At 37.4% G+C, this 13,994-nt stretch overlaps 7 protein-coding genes across 7 annotated transcripts in view; 4 read left to right on the top strand and 3 right to left on the bottom strand.

Annotated features, from left to right (window-relative positions):
* Nucleotides 1–14: 14 nt before the first annotated feature.
* Nucleotides 15–878, top strand: Pmar_PMAR022248 (hypothetical protein; the record flags this gene model as incomplete). Its single annotated transcript, XM_002785470.1, has 2 exons — nt 15–136; nt 827–878. 2 exons carry the CDS (start codon nt 15–17, stop codon nt 876–878), a joined length of 174 nt encoding a protein of 57 aa, XP_002785516.1.
* A 574-nt stretch (nt 879–1,452) lies between these two features.
* Pmar_PMAR022247 (hypothetical protein) lies at nt 1,453–4,032 on the top strand (the record flags this gene model as incomplete). The annotated part of the gene is made up of 9 exons (XM_002785469.1): nt 1,453–1,470; nt 1,515–1,675; nt 1,715–1,786; nt 1,836–1,979; nt 2,397–2,465; nt 2,526–2,608; nt 3,157–3,225; nt 3,282–3,347; nt 4,016–4,032. 9 exons carry the CDS (start codon nt 1,453–1,455, stop codon nt 4,030–4,032), a joined length of 699 nt encoding a protein of 232 aa, XP_002785515.1.
* Nucleotides 4,033–6,205: 2,173 nt separating this feature from the next.
* On the bottom strand, nt 6,206–6,473 carry Pmar_PMAR022246 (hypothetical protein; the record flags this gene model as incomplete). Its single annotated transcript, XM_002785468.1, has 2 exons — nt 6,206–6,294; nt 6,395–6,473. The coding sequence occupies 2 exons, from the start codon at nt 6,471–6,473 to the stop codon at nt 6,206–6,208; spliced, it is 168 nt and encodes a 55-aa protein (XP_002785514.1).
* An 841-nt stretch (nt 6,474–7,314) lies between these two features.
* Nucleotides 7,315–8,226, bottom strand: Pmar_PMAR022245 (protein folding regulator, putative; the record flags this gene model as incomplete). The annotated part of the gene is made up of 2 exons (XM_002785467.1): nt 7,315–8,120; nt 8,166–8,226. 2 exons carry the CDS (start codon nt 8,224–8,226, stop codon nt 7,315–7,317), a joined length of 867 nt encoding a protein of 288 aa, XP_002785513.1.
* A 449-nt stretch (nt 8,227–8,675) lies between these two features.
* On the top strand, nt 8,676–9,643 carry Pmar_PMAR022244 (hypothetical protein; the record flags this gene model as incomplete). Its single annotated transcript, XM_002785466.1, has 5 exons — nt 8,676–8,684; nt 9,040–9,138; nt 9,181–9,316; nt 9,360–9,475; nt 9,539–9,643. 5 exons carry the CDS (start codon nt 8,676–8,678, stop codon nt 9,641–9,643), a joined length of 465 nt encoding a protein of 154 aa, XP_002785512.1.
* A 1,967-nt stretch (nt 9,644–11,610) lies between these two features.
* Pmar_PMAR022243 (hypothetical protein) lies at nt 11,611–13,467 on the top strand (the record flags this gene model as incomplete). Its single annotated transcript, XM_002785465.1, has 4 exons — nt 11,611–11,658; nt 12,246–12,347; nt 12,404–12,446; nt 13,394–13,467. 4 exons carry the CDS (start codon nt 11,611–11,613, stop codon nt 13,465–13,467), a joined length of 267 nt encoding a protein of 88 aa, XP_002785511.1.
* Nucleotides 13,468–13,730: 263 nt separating this feature from the next.
* Nucleotides 13,731–13,994, bottom strand: part of Pmar_PMAR022242 (conserved hypothetical protein) — a gene marked incomplete at both ends in the record, with an annotated part of 3,086 nt that continues 2,822 nt past the window's right edge. The window contains one exon of the mRNA XM_002785464.1: nt 13,731–13,814. Within this exon, the coding sequence (XP_002785510.1) occupies nt 13,731–13,814 (84 nt within the window). The remainder of the gene's footprint in view (nt 13,815–13,994) is intronic.

Genomic DNA, 13,994 nt, shown 5'->3' with positions numbered 1-13,994 from the left:
TATTATTATTGTCAATGACCACCTCGAAAAGCAGTAATAAAACCCCTGATCGAGAGGGTAATGGGAGTAGGGTTATCCCTATGGATGAGAACACACAACGTGAATTCATTAAGAATATGAACAACATCATACAAGAGTAATACTACTATTACTAGTGTCATCAATACCAACCTCCATTATAGGTGTACGAAGCGATGGCGGGAATATGAATTGATGTTTACTATGTTGTGCATGGGATGGTATGGAACTGCAATAATACAGCAGGTTACTGGTATTCATCTAACAGTAGCACTACAATCTAATTCTGCTGTATTATCACTAGTAGTATTCATCCTGTTACCCTATAACTATCTATAGTTCCTTATGTCAGTTAGTAGGCTTCTTCGCATCACCATCATCAACATTAATATCGTCATCATATTACTACCTACCAGTTACATTACTAGGTTGTGGTCTTCTCTTACGGGCACTTAATAGAACCTATGATATATCTATAATGGATCACGAGGAAGCTGTAATAAGACGAAATGAGGAGTATAATGGTAAAGACCCTAGTATCATTAGGGATAGTATAATACCGATTGGTATATACATATTATCATGGATAATATCTATATGGTAATAATAGTGTATTATTATCACTGATCATGATCATGGTTATTAGGATTTGTGCTGATGGTACTGGTCCTAGAGCATCATCTTGGGTACTATTATGTGCACCCCCGGTTGGAGTATTGTTTGCCAGCTATGTCCAACATGCGATATACGATGCTCATTTGTAATAATGTCATACCATCCATTGGCATTATCGTGTTGTTCATATCAGAGGTCTCGTCAAGTTGAGTCAACTCAAGTATAGTGAGGAGAAGCAGGAGTAGTGATACTAATAACTCAGATGATGACGCTCTTATCGTTGATACAAGCATTTGTGTTAGAGTATTATCATGTTATATATTCACAATGTTTATCAGTTATCAATGAATCATTATGGCCATACACAGACGGTTAAGGAGTAGATACTTAACCTTGGGAATATTGCTTGTCATCACCTTATTAGCAATCCTCAATATCCAAACTACCTACACATGGTGTAAGAGTCTATTACTACTAGCAACATCTACTACCCCAGACACTACCCTACATACATGCCTCTCTGGAGATAACTGTGCACTAGTCAACCTGCAGTTCACTACTAATAATGTTATGAATGATGATGATGATGCTTATGGTAGTAGTAGTATTATCACATTACCAACATCATCATTACATAAGAACATCACATCATCGGGATATGTGGTATCTGATTCCACATCTAATGATCGTAGAATGGCAGCGGGGTTTATAGCACTGTGGGCTGCTGCTACTGCTGCATTGAGAGGGAGTCAGGATACTGCTATATCATCATCATCATCACTGCTTGGTAACCATCTTGGGGACGATCGTCGTCCTATCATGTTTTACAGCTCACAGGTGTTACCTATTACAACAGCGATAGTTATCGATGCTTGTCGTAGGTACCACAATGTAAGTATGTATTATCCAAATTAAGGGATAGTGGTGTAGTAGTGGATAAGCCTAGGATATTGGATGTATCTGTGAACCCTTTGAACGAGAGGTTATGGCGGCAGGCATCTCATATTCTATGTGGTCATGGTAAACTAACTCTACCTATCATGTAATATTATCAACAATACTAACATTACTTTAATAGTAGATATGATCCAATGTCTGGTTATGCTCTATGTGGTGATCCTGATATACTATCCCTTATACTGTGGAGTAGAGGGTGAGTAGTAGTAGTTATATCCTTATAGTAGACATGATAGTAACCTTAGATACCAGCAAGCTATGCCTAATAGATTCATTAAGCATTTCAGAGGTAGTGGACAACGACGACGACGACATGAAGAAGATGATGATGATGGGGAGGAGTATAATGACTTGGGCCCTGATGATATCGAGAAGAGGAGTGCTATACAGTGGTTACGTATTATTGCTCAATCATTGGGTCTATTAGGTAGATAGCAATTAGAATTCCTAAAGTTACTTTAATACGATGCTTTGAGTGGTTAAGTACTCAAAGGACAATATGATGTAGTTCATTCTTGACTGTGGTAGAGGGAGAGAGTGTTGGCGGCCACTGTCGTCGTCGTTATAATCATCATCCACATTATTATTATCATTAACAAGGTTTTCCACTATGTCCAGGTTGATAGACAGTATAGGTCGATTTATTATATCATCCCCTCATCATCTGTGGCTACTATCTCTAGCATTATGGATGTCTGGTATGGTATGGTTATCAATGTTCCATCAACTGGATAGGTAACATTATCATTATCATCATCATTGGTATACCTCTTCTCCTTCTTTATTATTATCATCACTATCATCAGGCCTACTGAGATTGAGGAGCATTCATTACTCCCTGGGTTAGCATCATTTGGTTTGGATAATCTAACAATGTAATGATAATAACACTACTCATACTAGTATCATCATCATCATGAATAGTATCATATCAGGTATGAACAATCATTACGTAGGTATAGTAATAATGAGGATGATGAGAACGGTATTTATGGAGTGAAGACATATCAATTCACAAGTACTACTACTGCTATGGATATCAACAGCCGCAATACACACTACCTTAGATTCATCCATACCATTCTCAATGATCACGAGCAAACGCGGTGATGGTCGAGAAGCAGTTGTAGTGGTAAGGCGTCACTATCGTCAACACAATCAGGTCCGATGGTCAGGTGGTAACCGGCGATGCTAGGCATGCTGAGGCCTTGGGTTCTACCCTCACGAGGTTCTTTACCACAGTCGAGTGGCTGTCTAAGGACGTTATAATACTATTTTCCACCAACTTGAGGCCAGCATCATATGCCTCCGGTGTTCGGAAATGGCTACGTGAATAGTAATAATGTCAACAACTACTCGGATATGAGGTTCGTTGTCAGCAGTTCAAGCACTCAAGGATGGGATCACCCTGATGATAGTAATGATGATGATTATGATATACCATCAATCGGTATTATACGGCAATGTATAGTTGTTAATGTTACCTTGGAAAGGTGAGGAGGGTGACTATGATAGTAATAATACTACTATCATTGACTATGTTCAGAGGAGATGGTGTGTTAATAGAAGTGGATGGTATCAACGGTATGCAGCCTAATCAAGACTGGCCCAATGCCTATATTATTGAGGCTAGACGTGAGACATTCCATTACTATCATCATCATCATCATCCATTATCATCATACCTTTAGGGAGTGGTATTAGTCATATTCAAGTGGTTGATGTATGGGAATCTGTTATGAAGCAAGCAAGGAATGGTAATGTACATTCATTACATTCACCATTCCTATCGCAACAAATACCAGCATTCACTGTAACGACCTTTGCTGCTACTAATATGTGGAATATGGCTAAGTCAATTGAAGGTAATATTCAAGATAGTATATCAAGTTGGGTATATCAATATGTGAACAGGTATCGTACATTCTTCATCATCAATGCTACAACAACTTCATCATAGTTTTAATGTATACTTTTATAATACTCCAATTACCCACGTCTCCAATGGCATATTCCTATATCCTGTCATTGCCATTATTGCACCATTAATAGTGAGAGCATTCCCTATAAGGAAACGAGTAATGAGAAGTAAGTAATGTATTATGCTAATGTGTCCCATCGTCTTAGTCTCTACCATCATTCTTAACGTCTATAACACTGGCGTTATCCTTCAACTTAATAGTTGGCTCTCCTCTATTCTTGTTACTCATCAATAGTGTCAAGGATTCACAGTGTAGAGGTGACCAATTAGGTAGTATGGGATCGTATTGCGGTATTCGATTCAGTTATGCATTTAGATGATGATAGTAACCACTACCATGTATGGTATTATGGTCTAGCACTATCATTGGGAATGATAGTACTTATGTCAATGATATATCGGCATGTACAGTATAATGATAAGGGTAGGGATATTTGTGTGTAGGAAGAATTGACCAATAATTCGTATCAGATACTTTTATTAGTATATCATCGGCAACCTCCCTCGTATACCTCACTATGTTATTACCACTTATACTAATCAATTGGTAATTATCATTATAAACCCTATCATCTCCTCTATCCATGTACAGGTCATTGGCCGTTCCAACAGTACTCTTAGTCGTACCCCTCATAGCATTCAGTCGCCCATGCCATATTCGACATATCATCACCGTCATCATCCTAATATTATCATCCATTACATTATTACGCTACTACAGTATACATACCGTATTGGATGAAGTTCGAGTGTGGTATCACGAAACTCTTCTGCCATTATTGTCCCTTCGGACACAGAAATATATGCCTACAAAACTTATTGATTTTCTAGCAACTTCCTCATCATTTGATCATATTAGTAGTGCAGAGGTAAGCCCGTGTCCCTATTCTGAGTGATCTGATGCGACATTATCATCAGATGTTATATACCGCAGCTAAGGATTGGGTATGTGTACGTGGCCTGTTGCTACCGGTCATTTGTTATATCTGGCTACCAGCGATAGCGTATTGGGGTATGATAACATTTGGCATGAGAGTGAAAGAAAGGTCAGGCGTTTAAACTCATTAAGGTTGATGTATCATAACCTATTCTATAGTGATAACGACAATGATGTGGTGGAGGGGCGGAAAGGGCTGACTCATTATGCATTGCGAGATGTTATCATATTATTCATCGTAATCATCATTATGGGTATCGGAGGAGGTAGGAAAGAACCCGTTCGTACGAGTACGATCATTTGGTCCTTATTAGGGATATTATGGCGAAGCACAAGCAGTGCCGGCCTTGGCGACTTTAACATATAGTTACATTTAATGCATTCATATCATTGACGACAATAAATCCTTCGTTGTGTTAATAAGCACCCAATGCTGCATATGAAATTCCGTTGGATATGGACAACATTTTAAAAGCAACACGTATTGATCGAGGAATGGAACATCATGCACGGATGAACCTTCAGACAGAATAAGTGATGAATGGTCCCTGGTCGTTAGATTCGAAGCACATCAATCATTTGATATTGCTATTATTCACAGGTGGATGCTAGTGATCCATATCTAAGATACTGATAGTATGATTGTAACACAATTGAGTAGGAAAAGGAATGTATAGATTACACACTTGATGATGAACAACACGCAGGGAGTGGAGTATTCGAAGCCAATTCATATGATATCCTCATACATCGCACTGCTGCATCAGCCTTCGACACTCATTATATAGCTGCAAACCCTCTTTAGAAAGTGATAGGTATATAAGGGACATAGCATCACAACCAACAATACTAATCGACCCCTCTTTTGAGTGCATGGTTGGTAACCTCAGCGGATCATATTATTGTAGGAACCTGTGAGATAGGTCTACGGTCTCTTCATATTCTACCATAGTTGATATGGTAACTCGTGGATAACCCATCAAACTAACGCTACTAGTGTAACACAACAATGTTATTCTTAATATTATTATTAGTGGCCATGGGACTATATTTTTACGCTGATGAGCAGTCAACGAGGGACAGAATGATACCCTGTTTGTGGTACCCTCTTGGTACAGAATTGACTTTGGATCAAAAGAAATCGGTACCGGGTCCACTTACGTTGCTCTATCCCGCGCCCGCTCATTATCAAGTTTTGTTCTGGATGTCGCCGATCAACGAAACTTGAGACTGGCGAGATGGAATAGAGTTGGAAAAGGGAAGGGTATTGAAGAAAGACGCGCCTTTGAGAACCGACTACGGGGCATGGCTACTGGTTAACCCCGCTGAATTCTGTTGCTGCTCCATGATAGATGTTTTTAAATCAGATGTTACATGTAAGACAACTTTTTGCTTTTAGTCGCCTAATTTCCAAAATAATTTCAATAACAGCCCGCTGAATTCTTGATAAGAAGCTCAGCGAGCTCCGCCCCTTCGCACCGAAGACCTAGTACTAATCGACCCCTCTTTTGAGTGCATGGTTGGTAACCTCAGCGGATCATATTATTGTAGGAACCTGTGAGATAGGTCTACGGTCTCTTCATATTCTACCATAGTTGATATGGTAACTCGTGGATAACCCATCAAACTAACGCTACTAGTGTAACACAACAATGTTATTCTTAATATTATTATTAGTGGCCATGGGACTAGCAATTTTAGACCAGTTCAACTTTACCTTCTTCTACATAACGTTTCACCACATCATAACCCACTATATAGGTCCTCCCTTTGATAAGCTGCATATCTATGTAATCTCTAGCTGCCCTATACTAATAACAATATTCATCATACAGTATACTATCACTATTACTTATTCCAAACCCTAATACTATTCCCTATTCCACCATCACTTGATAAATCATCTACTATCTTAGCCACAACAGTCGTAGTATCGATATTAGGTGTACGTATCATATTACCCATAGTGTCACATGGGTTATCAAGGCTCTGACCATGATCATGATGATGATAGTGAGCCTATGTATGATAGAGTAGTAGTAGTAGTAATGATATTACAGTAAAGGGCTCGAAACCTGGTCCAGCAGGCATTGTATGTAGGAATGATTCATTCATATGTTCTTCTGTCATTTTAGTGACACTGATATTAATCATCAGCTACTTACTAAACCAATGACTACTACCCTTCAGTGAACTTCCTTTCTAATGGGCTGAGCCTGTCTAGATGATACCTGACGACCAGTAATAATAACTATTATCAATATTACTAATACTTAAGATAATATAGAGGATACTTCTGTAGTTTCCATAGCCTCTGACGTAGATATGATTTTACCATGTATTGGGTCCTCATTAACTAAGGGAGATGGATATCGCTATTACCCCATACTAATAGTATTACATCAATTCTCATAACTTCCAACAACACATCATCATTCTGGCCAGGTCTTTCGATATTATCATGCTGTAACATAATTGGTTATGATGATAATAGTTATACTCCTTACCATAGCATCCATAGCTTGAGTTACATCACTAATAAGCTCATTCTCATATAGTAGGATCTCAGGGCATCTTAGTTCCTGTTTATAGGCTCTTCCTATCCAATAACATCAATAATAATGATGCTATTCATGATATAATTACTCATCCTAATTAACAATACTCCTCCATCACCATCCTTACTATGCCCACCATCCTGACTACTATACTGTGATGATGATGATGATGACATAATAATGGACTAGTATCAGTAGTATTGACATTACTATAAACATAACATTGCTAAGTAGTACATTGATAACTTCTACTTAGGGGTATATTTGGCAGTCTGTATAAGTGTAGTTAGCTCAGGTTGATAATCCTGTTTATTACTACTCTCTAGTATAACCTTAATACGGCCCTTAACAGCATCTACCATACCAGGGTATTCCCTTAGTTCATACGATAAACCAGCCAATATCTCATAATATTGTATATCACCAATAGTAGTAGTAGCTTTATACAATTGAATCAATGCCTCAGCAATATCATGAGAATCTACTATAGTAGCCCTACCATCAGCCAAAAGGTATCTATACAGACTAGCAACCTTCTGTTGTACTCTGATAGAATAGTCATTAGTAAGTAGATGAGCTATCAACTGAGTACCATTAGTAGTAATAAAAGCTGATTCAGCTTGAGGATAGTTACGTATTAATGCTCCTAATGCACTCAATAATGGTGCTATCTCTTCATCATTATGTGATGACATCATCAAGTGTTGTATTCTAATAAGTAGTTTATTCAACCCATCATACTTGATAAAACACGCCTCCTGTACTTGTGTATTATTAGATAACATCAATGCCAGTAACTCTGCAGCCTGAATCCTCACAGTAGTATCCAACATAGTAGTAGTAGCAAGATATAATAGAGGCTGAGTACCACCCAATATCTCTAAATTCCTAGGACAATCAGGAAAGTCTGTACATCTATCCATTAACGACAATGCAGTGATAGCTTCAGCACATAGTTCTGGATTAGTCTTATCACCATTATCAGCTGATGTAATAATAGTATTCAACTTAGTAATAGACTCCTTCATAAGATCATTAGGATTCTCTTGTGTACCTGAGTACACAGTCACTGCTTTTACACTATTACTACTATCCTTACCTAATGTCTCCTCAATAGCCTTTTGTAAGAACTCTCTTCGTTCATCAGACATAGGCTGCATAGTACTAGTGTTAGTATTATCATGATACTTAGTTGACCATGCTAATAGACCTGACCAATCAACTCCTCCTAGTGATGATGATGATGATGATGAAGACATGGTAACTACCAACTACATCACAACATGGTAGAGGACAACAACACATCTTGTATGTGTTCAAAGGGGATAGTAATGCATATTAACCTCTCCAAGATGGATACCACTAAACGCAATCATCGATAATAATCACAGCGTTGGAATATACAAATCCTGCCGATCTAAGTCCTTACAGAAGAAGGTCTAATATTGAGAAGTGGTCATTTTCCGGACGGAAAAACATCAAGTGCCGGGATCGAACGTGCACCAGGTGGTAGTGAAGGGTATTATCATAAACTACTATCGCTACTGCTATCACTATACACAGTTCTCATGTCTCTAACATTATCATTGTAGGATTATCATCACTTGTAATGGATCCAGTAGTAGGTGGTGGTTGTGGTGGGGGTAGTAAGCCCTCATCTAGTACAGCAGCAGCATTGATAGCTGCTGGTAATGATGAGAAGAATGCTACTACTGCTAGTTTAGAGTTGGCAGCAGCATTACATCAATCTATGAATAATGATAATGCTACTACCAATACTAATACTGGAACCACTACTGGTATCAATGATATGCATTATCAGTTGAGGTGATGGTCCTATCAGATAATGTGATGTTACCTCATATTGGGTATGATGTTAGTCATCATCACTTACCCCCAGGTCTTCCAATACCATCTGATACTAATCATGTAATTCTATCATACAGTTTTATATGTATATACTATTATTATAGGATACTACGGGTAATAACACTCCAGCAGTATGCCCTACTACTGATAACATGTCCCCTATAGTAGAAGTTGCCTCTACCCCTGGTGCACTAGGCCTCACAGTAAGGTCTTCATAGTACTACTCACTATACATTATAGAGTAGGTACAGCCACCACCACCACCACCAACAGCAAATATGGTAATGATTACCAGTGGTAGTACTACTACATCAAGAGATGAGGATGATGATCTAGTGAGCACTAGGTTGGAGTTGTATGAGAGTAGGAAGACATTGGAAAGTAATAATAGGTATTAGATTACTAGAGGGATCCATGTTAACAGGATTAATGTTCGAGAACAGTGAGTTACAACGCCTTATCGAACAATTGGAGGTGGAAGTCCATAATCAAAGACAGCTCAACTCAAACGGTATGCGTGGATATACCGGTGGGGGATTGGTACTAACAAAAGGAGGAGCTGGTGGTGGTGGTATTGTAGTATTATGTTGTATGTTATAGTAGATACCTAGAATGCAACAGGATAAACGATTAAATGAGGATCTTAGAGATTTACAACAAGAGTTTGATAGGGTACAAGAAGAAAAGGGCGAGATGAAGAAAGTGTAATAGTATAATAATAAAGAATATGATGAATATTCAAGATAGATACTCTGAACAAATACAACAGTTAACACAATTATTAAGTTATGCTGCACTAAAGCTACAACAACAACAAGAACAACAACAACAACAAGTGGTTACTAGCCCTATTGTTATGCAACAACAACAACAAACTCCTAATACTCATCATATGGGTATTCTATATATTATCACCACACACTACGTATAGTACTTAGATATAACTCAACCTCAAGCTCATCATCATGCTACTACATCATCATCATCATCAGGGGTAGTAGCAACAGCAGCAGCAGCAGGCCATTCTGGCGCCATGGGTAATGTAGTATTGTCATCTTCATCATCACCAGGTAGTAGTGATTATAAAGAATAGTGTATAATATAGTAGTTCTGAGTAGCTACTACTTAGATACTGACTTGAATAAGGCATTATTAGATTCAAGAGATGCACTACAGACCCAGTTAGTAGCACGTGATGCTGAGATAGATGCATTAACTAAACATTATACACATCTTAATGATAATTGCTTATTCTATCAACGTCGATTAGCACAGTTTGAATATGATATCAATAATGATATACTTCAAACTAATGATGATGGTGATAAAGAGGAGGTATATCTACTATTATTAATCGAGTTTATTGATAGTAGTATAAGTAGGTGATTATGATGAATGAAGATGTAGGAATAACAACACCTGAGGACCTTATCAAGAGGATAGATGATCTACAGGGGCATATAAGGTAGTAATCATGGTGGTAGATGGGTGATGATGATAATGATGATGTGCAGGGATGCGGTAAAGAGAGAGAGGGATAGAGCAGCTAGACTTACGGATGATAATAATGTCTTAAAGGCTGAGATCAAGCATATGCAAGAACAGCAACATGATGATGATAATAATAGATCATTATCAATTGATTTACAAAACAGTAGAGATAAATTATCATTAGCAGAGGATAGGATAGAATTGTTAGAACAGTAATATTCATTATTATTATCATATGTATTAAGGTAGTTTATGATAATGGTGATATTAGGTATATCAAACAACAATCTATACGTCAACGTAAGGGGATTGATAATACTGATGATAATAATGAAGTAGGAGTTAATAAGGATGTACTATATACCCTCTTTATGATCATATCATTGTCATACTCTCCAGCATATCAACAACAACGATGACAATGATGATAATGGAGTGAGTAATATGGCATCATTAAAGCAGTGTATAGCAGCTACAACTACAGAGTTACACTCGACTAAAGAGATGTTAGTAAAGAGTGAACGGAGGTGATGATGATGATGTGCATGATGATGATGCTTATCATTATTAGTACTACTACCGAGTCTATGTAGATACCGATGTTTATTGGATGCATGTAGAGATGTACAGAGTGTAATAGAATCAGAATATCCTCATCTCATGCCTATACTATCACCAGTACATATTTATTATTACTAATATCATTATATAATCTTGTTCTTATTATTATCAGATATTACACCAACAAGCAACATCAACTACTACAAGCTGGAATCCCTATACGTCAATGCTAGGTACTATCTCTAAACATTATCATCTTGGTGGTCTTAGTTGTACTGATGAAGGTTCTTTAGATGATACCTATGGTTCAGCACGAGGTATGGTTCAGCAACAACAACAAGAACAACAGTTGTTGTCAGGAAAGGGGTCTATAGTGGATAGAAAGCATACACATTCCCCTAGTATAGATAGGTTAAATGCATTGAAGAGATCTATAGCACATAGCTTTGCTCAATGTGAAAGGAGGATACTAGCATTGTAATATCAATAATAATAAACTATAGTACTTAGGATGATAGATTAATGTTAGGGAGGATAAGATAGATGTGGATACTAGCGATGATGTAGATAGTCCTTCTACCTACTCCCCCCTACCACCCTCATCACCATCATCATTACCCATAATGATAAGACGTTGGGTTGGTAACGATCTGGAAGATATCTACCATATGGTAATAATACTAACTCTAATATAATCAGTACTTCTCTCGTTGTTGAATCTTGCTAGTTCACCATACTCCCAGGATTAGTACGATCCTTATTGGACATATGTACAGAGGCATGTATAGACAATGCTAAACTAGCTTCTATAACAAGTAGATCATCAGGTAGTAGTAATAGTAGTAATAGTAGTAATGGTGATACGTTGTTATTATTATTGTTCTCAAGGTGATAATGATGGTGTACATGGGTATGACGATGTTGTTAACAATAGAGTTCTTGTTGTTCATAGAGAAGAGATAACTATGTTAAAGGAGCATATAGCATCATTGAATGATAGGCTTACCGATCTAACTCAGTTGAATGCCTTCACATCTGGTAATAGTAGTGCTTAAAATAGTGTTTATCATACTACTTCTATTATCATCTAGATATGAGGTCTAGAACTTATAAAGGCTATTTCACACGTAGGAATAAGGATAGTCACAGTAATAATAATATAGATGATAATGATGATGATGATGCATCATCATCATCATCTACATCATTGGAGGATGTAGTAATATCCCTTATTATTTTATACTAATTATTATCATAGGCTGTTATGTTGGAGCGTGAGGAAGTATTAAAACAATGTCAATTGAAAGCAGTAGAGGGTGGTGAAAGAATAGAAGATCAACTTGTAGATGCCTTACGACAGGTAAGTAGTAGTGTTATCACTACTCCCTCTTTAGGATTAGCTGGTAGTATTATTAGGTAATATATGCCCAACGTAATGGTGAGGAAATAGATAGACGATGTAAGCTAGTGATAAGGAACCTTAATGAGAGGATCAATCATTTGGAGACGGTTATAGTGGCTATGAGGGTTAAGGCTTGTCAACATCAACAACAACAATAGGGAGAAGATATAAAGATTGACAAGAAGAAGAAGAATAGAAGCAGTTGATAATCGTTGTATTGATTGTACATAATCTTTATTTTGTAGGCATTATATCGATTGATGATGATGATGATGATGAACATCATCATCATCATGCTTGTCCATTTAGATTATCCATCTCTACCATAATTCAATGACCAGCAGCAGCACCAGCACCATTAACAACAACAAGAACTATAACAATATCCTGCCAATCCTATCATCATCCTACCGCATCTGCCTCTATTCACATTTACGTGATACCTTTGATAATGCGCGTGACAAGTTTCTGTATTTAATATTAAGCTTTAGTTTGGGGGGATAGTTATACCTATACTCTGTTTTTATTAATCTCTTAATTTTTATCATAATCATCAGCATACTAAATATACCTGCCTTCTGATACATAGGTAAGGCGGGCTAGTGGTAGGCCTCAACTCTATCACCTCTATGGCGATAGGTGTAATTGACATTAGATTCGCATCACCAATCACTAACCTCGATTTACCACTTCTACTACTACTACTACTACCATCATCAGTAATGACGATTGGTATGGTATCCACTCGGCAATATAATCTTTCGACATCATCATCATCATCATCATCAACAACTGATGCACTTGTATGCAGTTGGAGAAGCTGTTGCTGTTGTTATGAAGGATACGTTAGATATCTAGTAGGGCGCCTCTTTATGACGATAATTAACACTATTCATTATACCACACCTCTTATCACATATGCTTACTGTTATTTCTATCATCATTACTACTCTTGAGATGATATGAGGGATATGGATAGCAGGAGTTTTTTCTCTCCCTATCAGTTTTCTTCTTGTTTATCTCTACTACTCTGTGTTACACTACTAATGCCAACACCTCTTCGGAGAGACAGCAGTGATACCGTTAATAGCCCTACTACTACAACAGCAGGGATACATCATCACCATCCTCTCTCTAGGAGTAGGACATCATCATCATCATTATCTGATAGTAGGCATCATTATTATTGTGATGATAATGATGCTAGAGATATGATGATGAGGATGAGGGAACATAGGAAGAATATAACATTTACTAAGGCCCCTATTAGGACTACTCTTAATCTACTACACTTCCTAGCTAGGTAATAATAATAACAACATCATCACCTTATATATCTTATTACCTCTCCTCTAGGTCTATCCATTCAGCATTAATGTATGTAGCAGCCCATGCCTTTACTCTGTAGTCTTCAACCTCAACCTTCTGATACTTACTACTTATATAGGTACATCATTATACCCTTTATGTTGTTATGGATGTTAGGACGATTCTATGATGGTCCTCATCAATATGTGCAGGATGATATATCTACCTGGTTCCAGTTTATAATATGGTACTACTACTACTAGTGTTGTTGTTGTTGTTGATCTTATTATACTATCA

Source organism: Perkinsus marinus (genome assembly GCF_000006405.1).
Source record: "Perkinsus marinus ATCC 50983 genomic scaffold scf_1104296932410, whole genome shotgun sequence".
Taxonomy (NCBI): domain Eukaryota; phylum Perkinsozoa; order Perkinsida; family Perkinsidae; genus Perkinsus; species Perkinsus marinus.
Note: the sequence above shows the minus strand (reverse complement) of the source record. Positions and strands in the feature narration are given on the sequence as shown.